Genomic DNA, 15,001 nt, shown 5'->3' on the forward strand with positions numbered 1-15,001 from the left:
ACTTAGAACTACTTAAACCTAACTAATCTAATACATCACACACATCCATGCCCGAGGCAGGATTCGAACCTGCGACCATAGCAGTCGCAAAGTTCCAGACTGAAGCGCCTAGAACTGCTCGGCCACCACGGCCGGCCCTAATTTACACTGATCAACCAGAACATAAGACAACCTACCTAATAGCCATTATGTCCAGCTTCAGCACCACATCTGCGCACACAAGTCACCTAATTTCCATAAATTCCAGGGAGGAGGGCAATGAGCTCTGATACCACATTCAGTCACATCCCAGATGTGTTCATTTAGGTTCAGATCTGGTGAGTTGGGGGACCAGCACATCAATTGGTATTCGCCACCACGGTGCTCCTTGAGCCACTCCATCACGGTGCCTTGCAGGAGCTCCACTGGACCCATGGATGCCCATGTAGATGATCCCCAGGGCATAATGGAGCCACCACCAGCTTGTCTCCGTCCCACAGTCCAGGTGTCAAGGAGCTGTTCCCCTGGAGGACGATGGATTCACGCCCTCCCATTGGCATGAACAAGGTATTGGGATTTATCAGTCCATTAAATGCTCTGCCAAGGTCCAGATGGTCATGTGCTCATTTCAGTTGTAGTTGCCGATGCTGTGGTGTTAACAATGGCACATACATTGGTCGTCAGCTGAGGAGGCCCATTGTTAGGAGTGTTACGTACTCTGTGTGTTCACACACATTTGTACTTTGCCCAGTATTAAATTGTGATGTTAATTCCATCACAGTTTGCTGCCTGTCCTGTTTTACCAGTCTGCCCAGCCTATGACATCCAACATCTGTAATGAGGGTCGGCTATCCAAAATCATGACATCTGGAAATGGTTTCACCTTGGTTTCATCACATGTTGAATACACTCTCCACAACATTCCTCAAACACCAGACAAGTCATACAGTTTCCGAAATGCTTGTGTAGGGCGTCCGGGCCATCACAATGTGCCCTCAGTCAAAACCAAATAGATCACACACCTTCCCCATTCTACGAACAGCACACTCACTGATACTACAAGCACCATGCATTTGTGTGGCTAGCAGTCACTTTTCGCCAAGTGATGCTGCTATTGCTAGGACGGGTTTATATCAATGTAGGTCGGTGGCCATAATGATCTGTCTGATCAATGTATATAGATAAAAGATGTGAAGATCAATAGATGTCTGGCAAACAGAATAATATGTTAAAACTCGTGTATTTCATTTACATATATAGATATGTTTCAGTGTTGTATGATTATGAGGGGCAGTCAGTAAATAATGCTCCGTGGCACTCATTATGAAGAATGTCTGAACAACTGAATTTTTGGTTGCAGAAAAATAAATTGTGGTGAACATCCAAAAACATTTCTGTGCAGTGTATAGTAATCACGCAACTGATAGGAGTACTGATGGGCAATGTATAAACAGCGTTAATGTGTAAGTAAGTGCAGAAACTGAACTCCATAAATGGCCACATTCAGGATATTCTGTTACAGACACTCCTCCCAGCATGATAATCGCACAAACGCCATTATTCTTGCAGACCAGCACATCACAACTAGACAGTTGGCTCCACAGCTGTCAGTGAGGGTTAGAGGCCCGTGTGCACAGATTTGACACTCATGGATGTTCAAAGGTGTGTTCAAGATGGGTTCTATGAAAGCTCAGAACAGAACATGAGATTCTAATAAAAGCCATATCGTCAGATCTGTTAGAGCAGTGTGAGGCCAATGGAGGGGCCTTTGTGTTTGGTGTTAGTTTAGCTTCAGCGTGCAATTATGATACAACTACTGATAGGTTGCAGCGGTAATGGGAAAAACAAGACAGTCAATGCGAATTGTTCCAGACCAAGCCAATACATGATGGAGTGTCCCAGTCACCACCTTTTCTTGTGCCACTTATAACTCAATCTCATCTTTTTGTATGTATTTCTGATGTACTGTATTCAGCAACAATATCAAACATAAACCTTTTGTATTCAAACACTCACTCTTGAAGAATATGCGACACTAACTCTTGAAGCATACGCTTGGTCATAATCGAGGAAACGTCACCCAATTCCAGCCAGAGGCTACTGGATGTGTGGGGAGAGTGGCCCTTCAGCAACAGGAGTGCAGGTAGGGGTGAAAGCCATTTGTGAAGTGATGAAAAATATACTTTTTGTGCAGATGATGTTCTATGACAGAGATGCCACATGGAAATAGAACAAGGGTTTTGTGATAGCACATTTTAAAGACTTTAGTGTTCAAATCCGACATGATAAAGTTGCAACAACTACATACACTACTCATATGTATACTTTGCACTGCACAAACCACACACTGCAGATTGTAAGGATTGGCAGCAGTGATAAGAGGGCATGAAGCAGAACTGTAGTGCTTGAGCTTTCTTTCAAATTTACATTTTACACAGCGTACAGAAAGTAACTAAGCCAACTTCTAATAAGCTCATAATATTACCTGGGGACACAGCAAACAGAAAGTAACTGCACCAACTTCTAATAAGCTCATAATATCAACTGTTTCTCTCATCAAGCCTAAAATAACACTTTAATGGTGGTAAGCATCTGAAGTGTGTCTCGTAAGAAAAGCATTAAACAGTAACAGCAATGGTGACAAAGTGTCATTACGCAGAAGTCCGCATTTATTCATATGGTTTAACCACTTAGCTGTTGTGATGTTTTTGTGGTTTAATTTAACATGTTCATCAATTTTTGCTTTTTTCTGGGTGAGCACAAAGGATGATCTCTCAAAAAAAACCTATTGTATATTTAATTTCCTTCACATAGACAGATTTTATACAAAGTATTTGAGAGGATTGCAATCGTATATGCCAATTACGTGTTTTTGCTCATATTTTGTGGGGTTTGAACATTTTCCTCAGTTTTGTGTTTTTTTTTATGTCCAGGCTGCATGAAAAAGGAAAATAGGGTTTCACTGGACTACTAAAAAGGCCATATTCATTTTTTTTCTAGCACTAATAGTTTCCTTGTTGCAGGGGATGGAAAAATCGCAGATTATTAAGAATATGGTTTAAATGTTACAGTGTACTGTTAAATGAAGTGGGTTAAGAACAACTATTAAATATGATTGCTGCATATTAAACACAATAGAGCCATATTAGGGGATAAATTGTGTTCTGGGGGTGTAATCACAGAGTACAGAAGTAAGTAGAGGGGCCTTTCCTGTTTCAAAGGACTGTGGAAGGCTTGTATCCAGACCCCCACCCCCACCCCTTTGGTACCTAGAGCACCTAGCGCAGCACCAGTCACACTGCTGTTTTCTCTGTGTGTATGTGTTTACTCACTTTTTCATCTCACCTTTCTACTGGGTTTGCTTTAGATTTGTTAGTTTTCAAGTTAATTATAACTTGTTCATTTTACAATTGCTGATGGCAGAATGTGGAACTAAACTTTGTTTACATATAGTCATACTGCATTACTACTTCTGTGTATTCTTAGCATCTGCTGAAATGGATAGTCATCGCACAAATATACATTATCGAAGAGTTTGCTCAGGTGGAAAAGTGTTGGTAAATAATGTAGTTCAGTTCTGTCAAGAAGAAAAACCAAAAGGTCTGCAAAATTTTAAAGAATTAAAAGTACGATATTTCTTAGAACAATAAGAGAAAATAGGGTGCGAAAAAACCTAAAACTGTGATCTGAGCCCCAATTCCATTTGTTAGATCATAAAACAACAGTTTCATCTTAATTTCATATGCTTCTTTTAGAAGAATGTAATAGCAGTTGCTTCAGTTATTAGACAGTAACACCAGCTATATTTTATTTATTTTTTCATTTCCTATACTTCCTGTAGAATATATTAAAAAAGAAAGTACTGTTGTCTCATACACACACAGGTACATTGTTCAACCATAAAACAAGTTTTATTTTCCTATCATTCATTTCAATTGTTATTCTGCAAATGTGTTAAGGGGCTCCGGAACGCCCTATACTTGCAATGTTAAAATAACGCTTATAAATTACATCTTTCCTCACAAAGTATTTGAGGTAGGAAGTTGAACTTTTTACAGATTATTTATTGGAATATGGGCTACAACTTAACACAGGGATTTTACAAAATTTTAGTTCAGTTATTAAAGATGATTTTTTTCAATTGTAATGAAAATTCACAACATTTTTTTGCAATTTTTAATTTATATATTCAAAAATATACAGTTTTTTGGAAAAAGGCTGTGTTAAATTATGCAGAAGGTACTGTGTAACATTTACTGAAAGTTTGAAACAAATATGTTTGGAAGATCCTTAGAAAACATGTAATAAGTATGAGAAAATAAAAGTTTTGGGAATCGAGCGACAAAGATTGGATTAACTTTTTAGTGCATTCCAGGTCCATAGGATGGATTATCTTCATCCTCTGCAAACTCCTCCTCCAGCTTCCTCTTGTTCCTCCTCCTGTTTACTCTTGCTTGTATTTCTAGACTCTTTACAGCCCTGTCTGCAGCCCGAAGGCGTTCCTTGTCTAAAGCAAGCATCGCTCATACCATGTTAGAACCTATCTTCATTCCCATATTTCTAAATACCTTTGGCTTTCCAACATTTCTCCTTTTCTTAAAAGCCTTCAGAGGATTTCTAATAACTTTACTTTTACTCATTATTATACTTCAACAAAACAGAGACTCAAGAAACAGAATTAATTACGAATATTGTCGAGATAACGACAGAGTAAATAAACATGAAACAATCGACAATCACACCAGCGATATATATTGAACCATCACAGGTTAGCCACAACACATACTTTATCTCACATAACTAAAATGTACCTGATGAACACGGACGTTAATAATAACACCATTTGACAGCAGTTTAACAGCGCCACAGTGGGTCACGCCCATGTAGAACACATTTCAAAAACATTTAAAAATAGTTGTAGTCTTCGGAATTGAATAAATTATATATCTATTAAAAAGTAATGGTCTGCAGATTCAGAAAACGCAAAAAAGTAAAAATTGAACTTTTCATGATTTTGAGCCTTTCCGGAGCCCCTTAACAGAATGTACTGTTTGCTGCACTTATACCAAGTACAGCTCTGGAACCATGTTACATTTTGACTGAGTGTAGTTATATCCCTTACGTATCATTCGAAACAACCAATAGCAGACCGTGTCAACATTTCGCATTGTGAAATGCTGAAACTGGGCAGCATAGACTGAAAAAACATACAATCAGCGTCATGAGCTGATGACTTCTGGTGTCTTTTAATTTCATTAAGGTTTTCTTTCACTTCCAGCTTCGTTTTGTATTGGCATCATACGAGAAAGAGGAACCTGAGGTAGATCCTCATTTCACATAGCAGGAGACAATAGCTGCGCGTTTGGGACATAACTGCCAACCTCATTGCAGAGAATCTCCAACATATCTCGTATTTTCACAAGAACAGAAAGAGGTTTCATTCTCCTCCCACCATTAAAAGCAATTTTGATATGTTAGTTACATTTTGTATGCAGCAGCCTATGTCTTAAAACTCACCAAACATAAACTGCCCAGGGACTACATCTTTCATTGCAAACTTTTCAAAATATGTGCAGTGCTGTACTTTACTTTGAAGTATCACAATAACTAAGGGGCATAATAAAAGATAACAACCTCATTATCAAGCTGAAATGTGTGTGGCTACAAGATGTGTAAAAAATATATTTTCTTCCCACATAGTTTCCCCAAAATCGAATGAGAAAGGCTGCAAAGCGGAGAACACATGCATATCCCAAAACCAAATTTTTTAGTAAGAAACTAACTACAGAGACAGACAGATGTAGCTTTGCTTCATCTACAGGCCTCTTTATTTGCTTCTATGCTATGTGGATGTAATAGTGGGGAAGGGGAAGAGGCAAGGAAGATCGGCAGATTGTGGTCAAGCAATTCCCTATTTCATAGGTCTGCAAACTGAAGACGAGCAGGTGATTCCCCACTCTATCAATTCCACTCTGTCACAAGAAGCAACTACAGGATGTTTCACAAAGTTATACCGATCTGCCACAGCATGGCTTATGAAACACTGGAGACCAACAGAAATGCCGGGGGGGGGGGGGGGGGGGGGGGTTATTTTCCACAAAGATGTGAGCTACTAATAATACTAACACAAGAAAAACATGTAGACAGAATATTCATAAATCTCTGCACACTTTTCTACCATGCAAGAGAGGAAACTGACTCTAAGTTATCCTGTATGGTAGCTTCCTGCCCAGTCAACTTACGTGAGTGGACAAAATAAGTTCAATGAGCAGCATTTGTTTATACAGTGGAGTTATTTTCAACTTACTAAATGAGTATTTACTTGCAAGTGTTAAGAGAACTTTCATTAAAATATGTTTATACACAATGGCTGAGAAATGTAAAATTTGTAAATGTGATGATGATGTCCGTGACCTATGTGGTGTCGGTGGGAAAGGGATTGGATTGGTAAATGTAGCACCTTGCTGCTGTCTTATCATTGACAGCGAATTGTAAATCTGTGTAATTGTGTTGCACTCACGTCATGGTAAATTAATGAGTGACCAGAAAGTTACTGCATTTTATCTTGCCATTGTGTTACTGCAGGAATTGCTAGCATTTGTTGAGTGGGCTTCACTAATGAGCCACTTACTACACATCCACTGTATATCTTTCCAAGATGAGTGTAAATATATGTGGGACTGACCATGTGCAAATCTAGAACAGTAATCTGCTGTAATGCATTGCTTAGCTTACGGTGAAATGTCTTAAGTTCTATAACATCTAGATGACCTATTTCTGTTGCAACAGGAGATAATTTCAGCCACTGGGCCTCTTCAAATGTGGGGAGAGCTAAGGTTGCAGTGATGTATTCGATACTCCTCACACTGTGAAAAGTATTCCAGCCACTGAAATTGACAATGTCTAATAATATTGACAGCATGTTAACTTGGGGCCAGCTCTTCAGTGTGGTACACAGGTGACAGCTCCAGCTGTTGAGCTTCTTTATATAACAACTCGTCCAACATCTGCAAATACATACTCACTTAAGAAACTGAAAATAATTCTATGATTTAATTGCAAGCTCAAGTTATTACCTACTCACATAAGTGAATTGGGTAGGAAATGATAGAGGGGTGTAGTCTGCCTACAAAATGAAAACTGAACAGTTCTCTGGTGGAGGAAGTTGCCTTTCCTGAAAGAATGCTACAGCTGCAGTGCACAATGACTAAGAATCAATTTGCCCTCTAGCAGTGTAGAACAGTGTGCACTTCTATCCCTATGCAATTTTTTGCATAAGTATGCACCATGTGCAAGTCTAGAACAGTAACTCAAACATGTATTTCATGTAGTGTTGATGTGCACTTTGTGAAAAATAATCTGTGCACTGTGTCGCTGGTGATTCATACGGCATGCTGTGGAGGGTCAGTAGAACTTGTGAAACATCATTTAGTTGCTTCTTGTGGCTTACTGGAGTATATACGAGTGGGGAATCATCTGCTACAGTTTGCAGACCTACAAAGGAGGGAACTGCATGACCAGTACCTTCCCTCAGACGTCAACCTTCCACCTCCACGTCCATTGCCCTCATACATCCCCCACAACACGATTTATGCCTTAATAAGCTCTATTGCACTTATATGTGGTACACACATTTAATACAAGTTCTTAACCCACTTCATTTAACAAACTGTAATTTTTTATAATTAAAATACTATTTTTAATAATTTGTGATCACTCCTTGAAAGAAACCATTAACACTAGAGAAAAAATGAATATGATCTTTTTTGGGGGAAATTATTGTATTTTAATTTTGTACTGGGCAACATTTTTGGTAGAACGCACAGTTTTAGATTATTCAAGGAAAACATCAAACATTAACTTTAAACATCCCTATTTCACCTTTCTCGGTCTTCATTGACTGGGCTAAATGTTACATATATGCAGACATGTAACTGAAATAGAGATGGCTGCCATGTGGGAGACAGAGTCCTCCTACTGTGTTAGCATATGGAATAGCTCAGTATAGCATGTGACCACAATTTCACCCATCTTTGACCGAGCGAGGTGGCGCAGTGGTTAGCACACTGGACTCGCATTCGGGAGGACGACGGTTCAATCCCGCGTCCGGCCATCCTGATTTAGGTTTTCCGTGATTTCCCTAAATCGCTCCAGGCAAATGCCAGGATGGTTCCTCTGAAAGGGCACGGCCGACTTCCTTCCCTAATCCGATGACCTCGCTGTTTGGTCTCTTCCCCCAAAAACCAACCAACCAATCACCCATCTTTGACTAATCCATCTTAGTTGTACAGAGAATCAAAGACCAAATCTTGATTTTTTGGCAGAACATATGAGAATTGTCTATAATGAATAACTCAGTTCAGGAACTAAACAATAAAAAGTCCAGGTTGGAATTCAAAAATATTATGAAATAGATTGCTAATCACCATAAAGTTGACATGTTGAGTTTCATACAAGCACGACACAAAGTTTCCAGCCAAAGCCTTCTTCAGAAAAAAAACAAGCAAGCAAGCACACCACACGCGTATGTGACCACTATCTCTGGCCAGCTAACTGGAGCAGCCGGAGATAGTGGTTTTCTTTCTTTCTTTCCTTTGTGTGTGTGTGTGTGTGTGTGTGTGTGTGTGTGTGTGTGTTTGTTTGTTTCCTTTTTCTGAAGAAGGCTTTGGCCAAAAGCTCAATGTATGACAGTCATTCCATTGTGTCTGTCTATAACTCAGTGCGTCATCTTTACGATGACTATTAACCTATTCTTTTCATAACATTATCAGTTCAGGATCTGTGGCTCTGTACACAAACCTCGAGGGTGTGGAGCTAGATGGCACAATTGTTTTCATATTGGAAGGAAGGAGGGCAAGTTCCTCAGGGCAATGTTGAGAAAGGTCCACCTGTGTGTGAATGGGAAAAGAGAGCACATGACTCTGAGAACTTTTATTGTGTTTCTCGCAAAGCATGCCTCATGAAACTGCCAAAATTATGAATACTCTCCTCACATCATTGTTCTGTGAGAGTTATATGGAGGTTGGCCCTCTCTTCACTTTGAATTGCACTCTAGCAATCTGTTAGGCCTGTAATGTCAAACAAAACATGAGGGAAATTCAACCATTTTATTCATTTGGCACAAGTAGAAGAGGATTTTAGTGAATGCAATACTTGCATATATTGATGGCACTAAAGGGCGAATCATGGGCTTAAGAATATTTCAGGAAAATACCACAAGATAAAAATGTGAATGTTTTCTCTGTAGTAACCTTATGTAATTACTTCCTTACCTATGTATTTCAGTTTTGGAATTGTTTAGGAAACAAAGCCTTTCCCACTTACCTCTTAATCTTTACTTTGTCTGTCCTATCACCTCAGACTGACGGTGGAGCAGTTCTTACCTGTGTACTGTATTTGACCTCCTAGTCTTTCTGATGTATCGTCTTGTCCTCACAACCTATCCTCTTTTAGTTTTTCTTCCAGAAGAAAGAACTAACACATCTGGAAACTACTTTCATGTACTTCTGTCAGCAAAACCCAGCCCTGAGTGCACGAAGGTGATGGGGGCTGATTCATTGTTCTTCCTTGGATTTAAGCTTCTGGACAACCTCGTTTATGTGCCTTTCTAAACTTCTGAATGCTTCAGCTATATACTGAGTGGTTACCTTTACTCCTTCCATATTTACAAAAATGCAGGTCCTGGCTAGGAAAGGAAAGGGGTTAAATTCTGATTCATTCCCCCCCCCCCTCTCTCTCTCTCTCTCTCTCTCTCTCTCTCTCTCTCTCTCACACACACACACACACACACACACACACACACACACACACACACACACAGGCTGACTGTATCCTTCACCAGCATAAATTTGGCAGTGTAGATGCATTTTCAAGTGTTTGTCAAAGAAAAATTCATATTTTCTTGTTTCTGAAATTTATTTTATTCAAACATAACTTAAAAAGAAAAAAACCACACACACTTGAGAAACTATCACAGCATTATAAAGTATTGGAATTCGCTTTCATACAATATATCAACTCTCTCCCAGACCTTTCATCAGTCTGTATGATATGATTTTCTTTATATTAGCATTCACATTTGGTAGGGCAATCATCTTGCGGACAGAATGCTGAAAGAGAAACAACAATTACATTATATTTCTAAATAAGTTGCAGACTGCATAAAGTGCAAAAATGTGTGCGTGCAGGGGCGGCGGCAGAGTTTAACTGTGTTCACTCTTTCCTTTATATTAGGAATATAATTTTACCTGCATGCATAATGTCAAAGTAAAATTTTCATATCAAAAAGTGAATATCTTCTTACACTATACGTTACAAGTAACGAACAGTAATGCCTCCAAATTTTTTACTTGAAAACTCTTAAAGCTTTTCAAATAAAAAAATGTTAGTAATATTCTTCTTCTTTATTTTTCATGTCTACATATTTGTAGCCCTGTCACTTGAGGGCTCTGAATTTTTGTATTTAACATGGTGGTGAGTAACATAACTGTTGCTGTGTGTGAGAAAGAATGCGCTGAAATTGAGTTTTGAATCCAAAACATTTGCTTACACATGGAGCAAGTTGATGCAGCTGCTACAAATACGCCTTGAACCTCAACAAACAAGTTTTTAACACTTGTGATCTCCAACAACATCAACTTGGAAAAAAAAAAAAATCGAGATGGAACAACAGGAAAAAATCCACTACCCCAGGCCCCAGTACGACTGGACTTTCCTGGTCATCCGATTCTGTGGGATTGGGATCATTATGAGAAGGAGAAGAGTTGGAGCTTCTCAAAACCTCTTCACAATCATTATACTGTCACACTCAACACTCTAATATGTTACAACTGTTCTGGAAAAACTTCTGCATCCCACCCTACACTAAGGCTCCTATCCTTGTGATCATCCCCACTGCAAGACTTGACCTATGCACCCTCCTACCACTACCTACACCAGCCCTGTAACTGTCAAAACATATACTATCAAAGGGAGAGCCACCAGTGTCATATACCAGCTGTTACGTAAACACTGTTCAGCCTTTTATGTCGGTGTGACTACCACCAAGATATCAGTTAGGATGAATGAGCATAAGCAGAGGGCGTATACTGGCAACACACAATGCCATATTGCAGAGCATGCTCTACAGCATGACAATCATGACCTCGGTGCCTGTTTCACCACATGCACCATCTGGATTCTTCCCCCAGACACCAGTTTCTCACAACTCTTCAGGAGGGAACTAGCAGTACATGTCCTTGGTTGTCACCATTTACCTGGCCTTGATTTACTTTAATTTCTTCTGCCTCAGCATTTCTTTGCAGTAACTATTACTTTCTTCACTCTGTTCTAGTTATCTATATCTTTCATTTTCTTATCTGTCTATTTTCCTCTGCCTGCCACCCCCCGCCCCCACCCCTCCAATCTCTGTTACATACAATAAACTTTTGTTCACTCTATTAACTTGTACATGATGTTTTAACAGTAATCTCTGTCTTGCATATTACTCTGTCTTCCACCATTTTCAAATCTCATCCAATGCAGTCCCCAACAATCAGTCTTTCCTTCTCATCCTGTGCGGTAAGTATCCCCTAACCAGTAGTTCTGCATGACTTTTCCAAAATCTTCTCCTTTTCCCTCTCCTTCAACCCTTCTGCCTGAAAAAGGAGCCACTGGCTGGGAAAGCTTGCCTAATTATAACATTCTTTTATGTATGTGTTCTGCCACCACTTGGTGAGTAGATTTTTTTATCTATCCTATTACGTATATCTCGCGAAGAGACCATGAGGATAAAATCAGAGAGCATACAGACAATCCTTCTTTCCACGAACAATACAAGACTGGAATAGAAGGGAGAACCGATAGAGGTACTCAGGGTACCCTCCGCCACACATCATCAGGTGGCTTGCGGAGTATGGATGTAGATGTAGATGTAGATGTACACTATACTTATATCACCAAAAATTTATGGTTTCCTTTATTATATCAATATCTTCACCATACAAGAGACACGTTTCACAGATGAAAACCACTCCAACACAGAAAACTACAAGATATACAAAGGAAACCCTGCAGTCAGAAGAGGAACACCAACAATCTTTGGCATACGATTTGCGGTTCAGAAATCAATCAAAGACAAAATTCTACATTTCAATTCAGTATCAAAGAATTTCTGCAATCATCAATGCACATGCGCCAACAAATGATCAAAATAGAAAGAAACCACAAAAAGTCAAAGATTTTTGGGAAGACATAGAAGAATTGACAAAAAACCAGAAAGACATGTTAAAATTGTTATGGGAGACTTCAATGCACAACTAAGCAAAGAGTTGAGGTATAACCAAATCACAGCCCCTTAAACAGCACACAAACACGTCAACAAGAATGGGGAACATTCATACCTTACTGTCAAAATTTTAACTTAACAAAAATCATGTAAATGCAATTTCAAAAGCCAATATGGAAGACACCCAAAAACATATGGGGAGAATTTCAAATAGACCATGTAGCCAAAACAGACAAAAATACAAGCTAAATTCCCGATGCGAGAATACACAAAGGATTCTTTGAGTCTGGCCATCACTTACTACAAGTAAAAATCAGGCCAATGCCAAGAAACAGAAGAGGACAAACACAGAAAAAATTATAAGATCAGACCCAGAGTATCTGAAGATAAACAAAGACAAAATTATTATCAATTCAACAGAAAATTGAACAGACCTCACGAACACAATTCAGAATGCAATGTTTTGCAGTCAACCTCCAAGGAAACAAAAACATGTATGGTGGGATGAAACTTGTGATCAGCCCTGGAAGAAATTAGCAGCAACAGAACAAAAGATATGTGGCAGGATTTCCACAAAGTCCAGAAACAATCCCTTAAAGTTATTAGAAGAGTCAAAAGCACAAAATAGACTAAATGAAATTGGGGAAGACTTCAAGAGAAATAACACAAGAAACTTCTACACACACACCCATGCCAGAGGGAGGACTTGAACCTCCGCCAGGTGGGGCCATGAAATCCATGACATGGCACCTCAACCCATGTGGCCACTCCGCACAGCACTTGTGAGAAGCCCAAAGCAAACTTACACTTCATGAAAACAGTACCAAACCCAGATTCAAAACCAACTTCAATAACAAAGGTAGATGAGATTATAAAACAACTAAAAAACAACACAGTCTCAGGCAAAGACAGCATTACCTCCAAGATCTGTAAACTCAAAAACTAAACCATCAAAAATATGGAATATAGAGAAAATTCCTTAGGAATGGAAATGTGCACTGATTCATCCACTCCACAAAAAGAGATACCCTAATAACTACAGAGATATCTCATTGTTATAAGTCACCAACAAAGTTCTCTCCACGGCATTACTCAACAGACTACAACCACAGGCATCAGAAAAGGGAGATCCTGTACTGAACAGATTTGGTATCTGTAGGCACTTCTGAAGGTCAGACAGACAACCAACACTGTAGTCACGTTCACAGACTTTAAGAAGGCCTATGACACCATGAAAAGGCAGATTCTCCTTGCCTCACTAGAAGAACTAGGACACTCATACAAGACACCACATCCAAAATAATTTTATGGGAAAAAGCTCAGACGCGTTCAAGATACATACAGGGGTCATATAAGGAAATGGTCTTACCACTTTTACTCACTGTGGTATTGGACAAAATTATCAAAGGATGAGGGGGAAAAGTAAAACGAATTCAGTTAGGAAGAATGTGTGCAAACAAGATGATCATAACATACCTGGCATTTGCAGATGACTTGGAAAGACTCAGTAACAATAGACAAAAGCACTGGAATACTTACATGAACTCTCTGCCAAAAAAGGTCTACACATATCATATAAGAAAACGCAATGCATGCGAAGAAAGAACAACAATCACCAAGCCATGCACACAAAATACAGAAAGGTTAACAGAATGGAAAAATTCAAATATCTTGGAGAATATATACAAATAGGAGGATCAAACAAGGCATCCAACATAGAACAGAAAAACTTCAGAAAGTGCACAGACTGATATATAAGCACTAAAATAAATGAAATATTTCAAGACAGGCTGAACAAAGGCACTACAGTACAATTGTACTACCAGACACACTCTACGCATCAGAGACAACCACAATCGGAGCATCAGGCCTCATAGGGACAGAAAAAATAGAATGTAAAATGCTTGGAAATTTTTTTTGGCATAGTACATAGAGATGGTATATGGATAAAGAGACCAACCAAAGAATTATATGGACATACCGACAGGCTCACAGACAACATCAGAAAACACTAAGTAACATTCTATGGACACACACACAGAATGAACAACAGAAACACAAAGAGGATCTTTGATGTAGTAAACAGTTCAATTAAAAAAAAATCAATTGGTTTCCAGAAATAAAAAAAGACCTAAAACAAGCAGGGATCAGAATTGAAATTATAAATGAAAGAGAGAAATTCAGAAACAAATATTGAACACAAAATCTGAAGTGAAAGAAAGGAAACAGGAATAATGATAATGATGATCATCATTATCACATAGAATGTCACTAACCTTTGTTTTATTTAAAAAGCTTTAAGAGTTTTCACATAAAAATTGAAAGCATTACTTTTCAGTATGCCCTTGTAGGTTTTGATAATTTTTTTAAAGATCTAATGCATTATTCAGTCAGCTGATGCAAGATAAATCTAAAAAAAAAAATCAAGATACTGATTAACATTTGCACTGATACAAAAATTACAGATGCAAAAGAGCAATAATAGGCAGTAAAGACACTAAAATTCTGCAGTTAAAAATAAGTATACATTTTAAAATGGACAAATATATTAAAAACAAAGATTCCATGACCTACCAAACGGAAAAGCGCTGGTAGATAGACACAATAAAAAACACACAAACACACACACAAAATTTCAAGCTTTTGCAACCAACGGTTGCTTCGTCAGGAAAGAGGGAAGGAGAGGGAAAGACGAAAGGATGTGGATTTTAAGGGAGAGGGAAAGGAGTCATTTCAATCCCGGGAGCGGAAAGACTT

The 15,001-nt window shown here is 38.7% G+C and overlaps 1 protein-coding gene across 1 annotated transcript in view; it reads right to left on the reverse strand.

Moving 5' to 3' along the window:
* Nucleotides 1-9,875: 9,875 nt before the first annotated feature.
* The window catches only part of LOC126234666 (probable ATP-dependent RNA helicase DDX28), a 76,255-nt gene continuing 71,129 nt past the window's right edge, over nucleotides 9,876-15,001 (reverse strand). The window contains exon 12 of the mRNA XM_049943407.1: nucleotides 9,876-10,088. Coding sequence (XP_049799364.1) covers nucleotides 9,993-10,088 — 96 coding nt within the window. The 3' untranslated portion in view covers nucleotides 9,876-9,992. The remainder of the gene's footprint in view (nucleotides 10,089-15,001) is intronic.

This window comes from Schistocerca nitens, chromosome 1 (genome assembly GCF_023898315.1).
Source record: "Schistocerca nitens isolate TAMUIC-IGC-003100 chromosome 1, iqSchNite1.1, whole genome shotgun sequence".
Lineage (NCBI taxonomy): Eukaryota > Metazoa > Arthropoda > Insecta > Orthoptera > Acrididae > Schistocerca > Schistocerca nitens.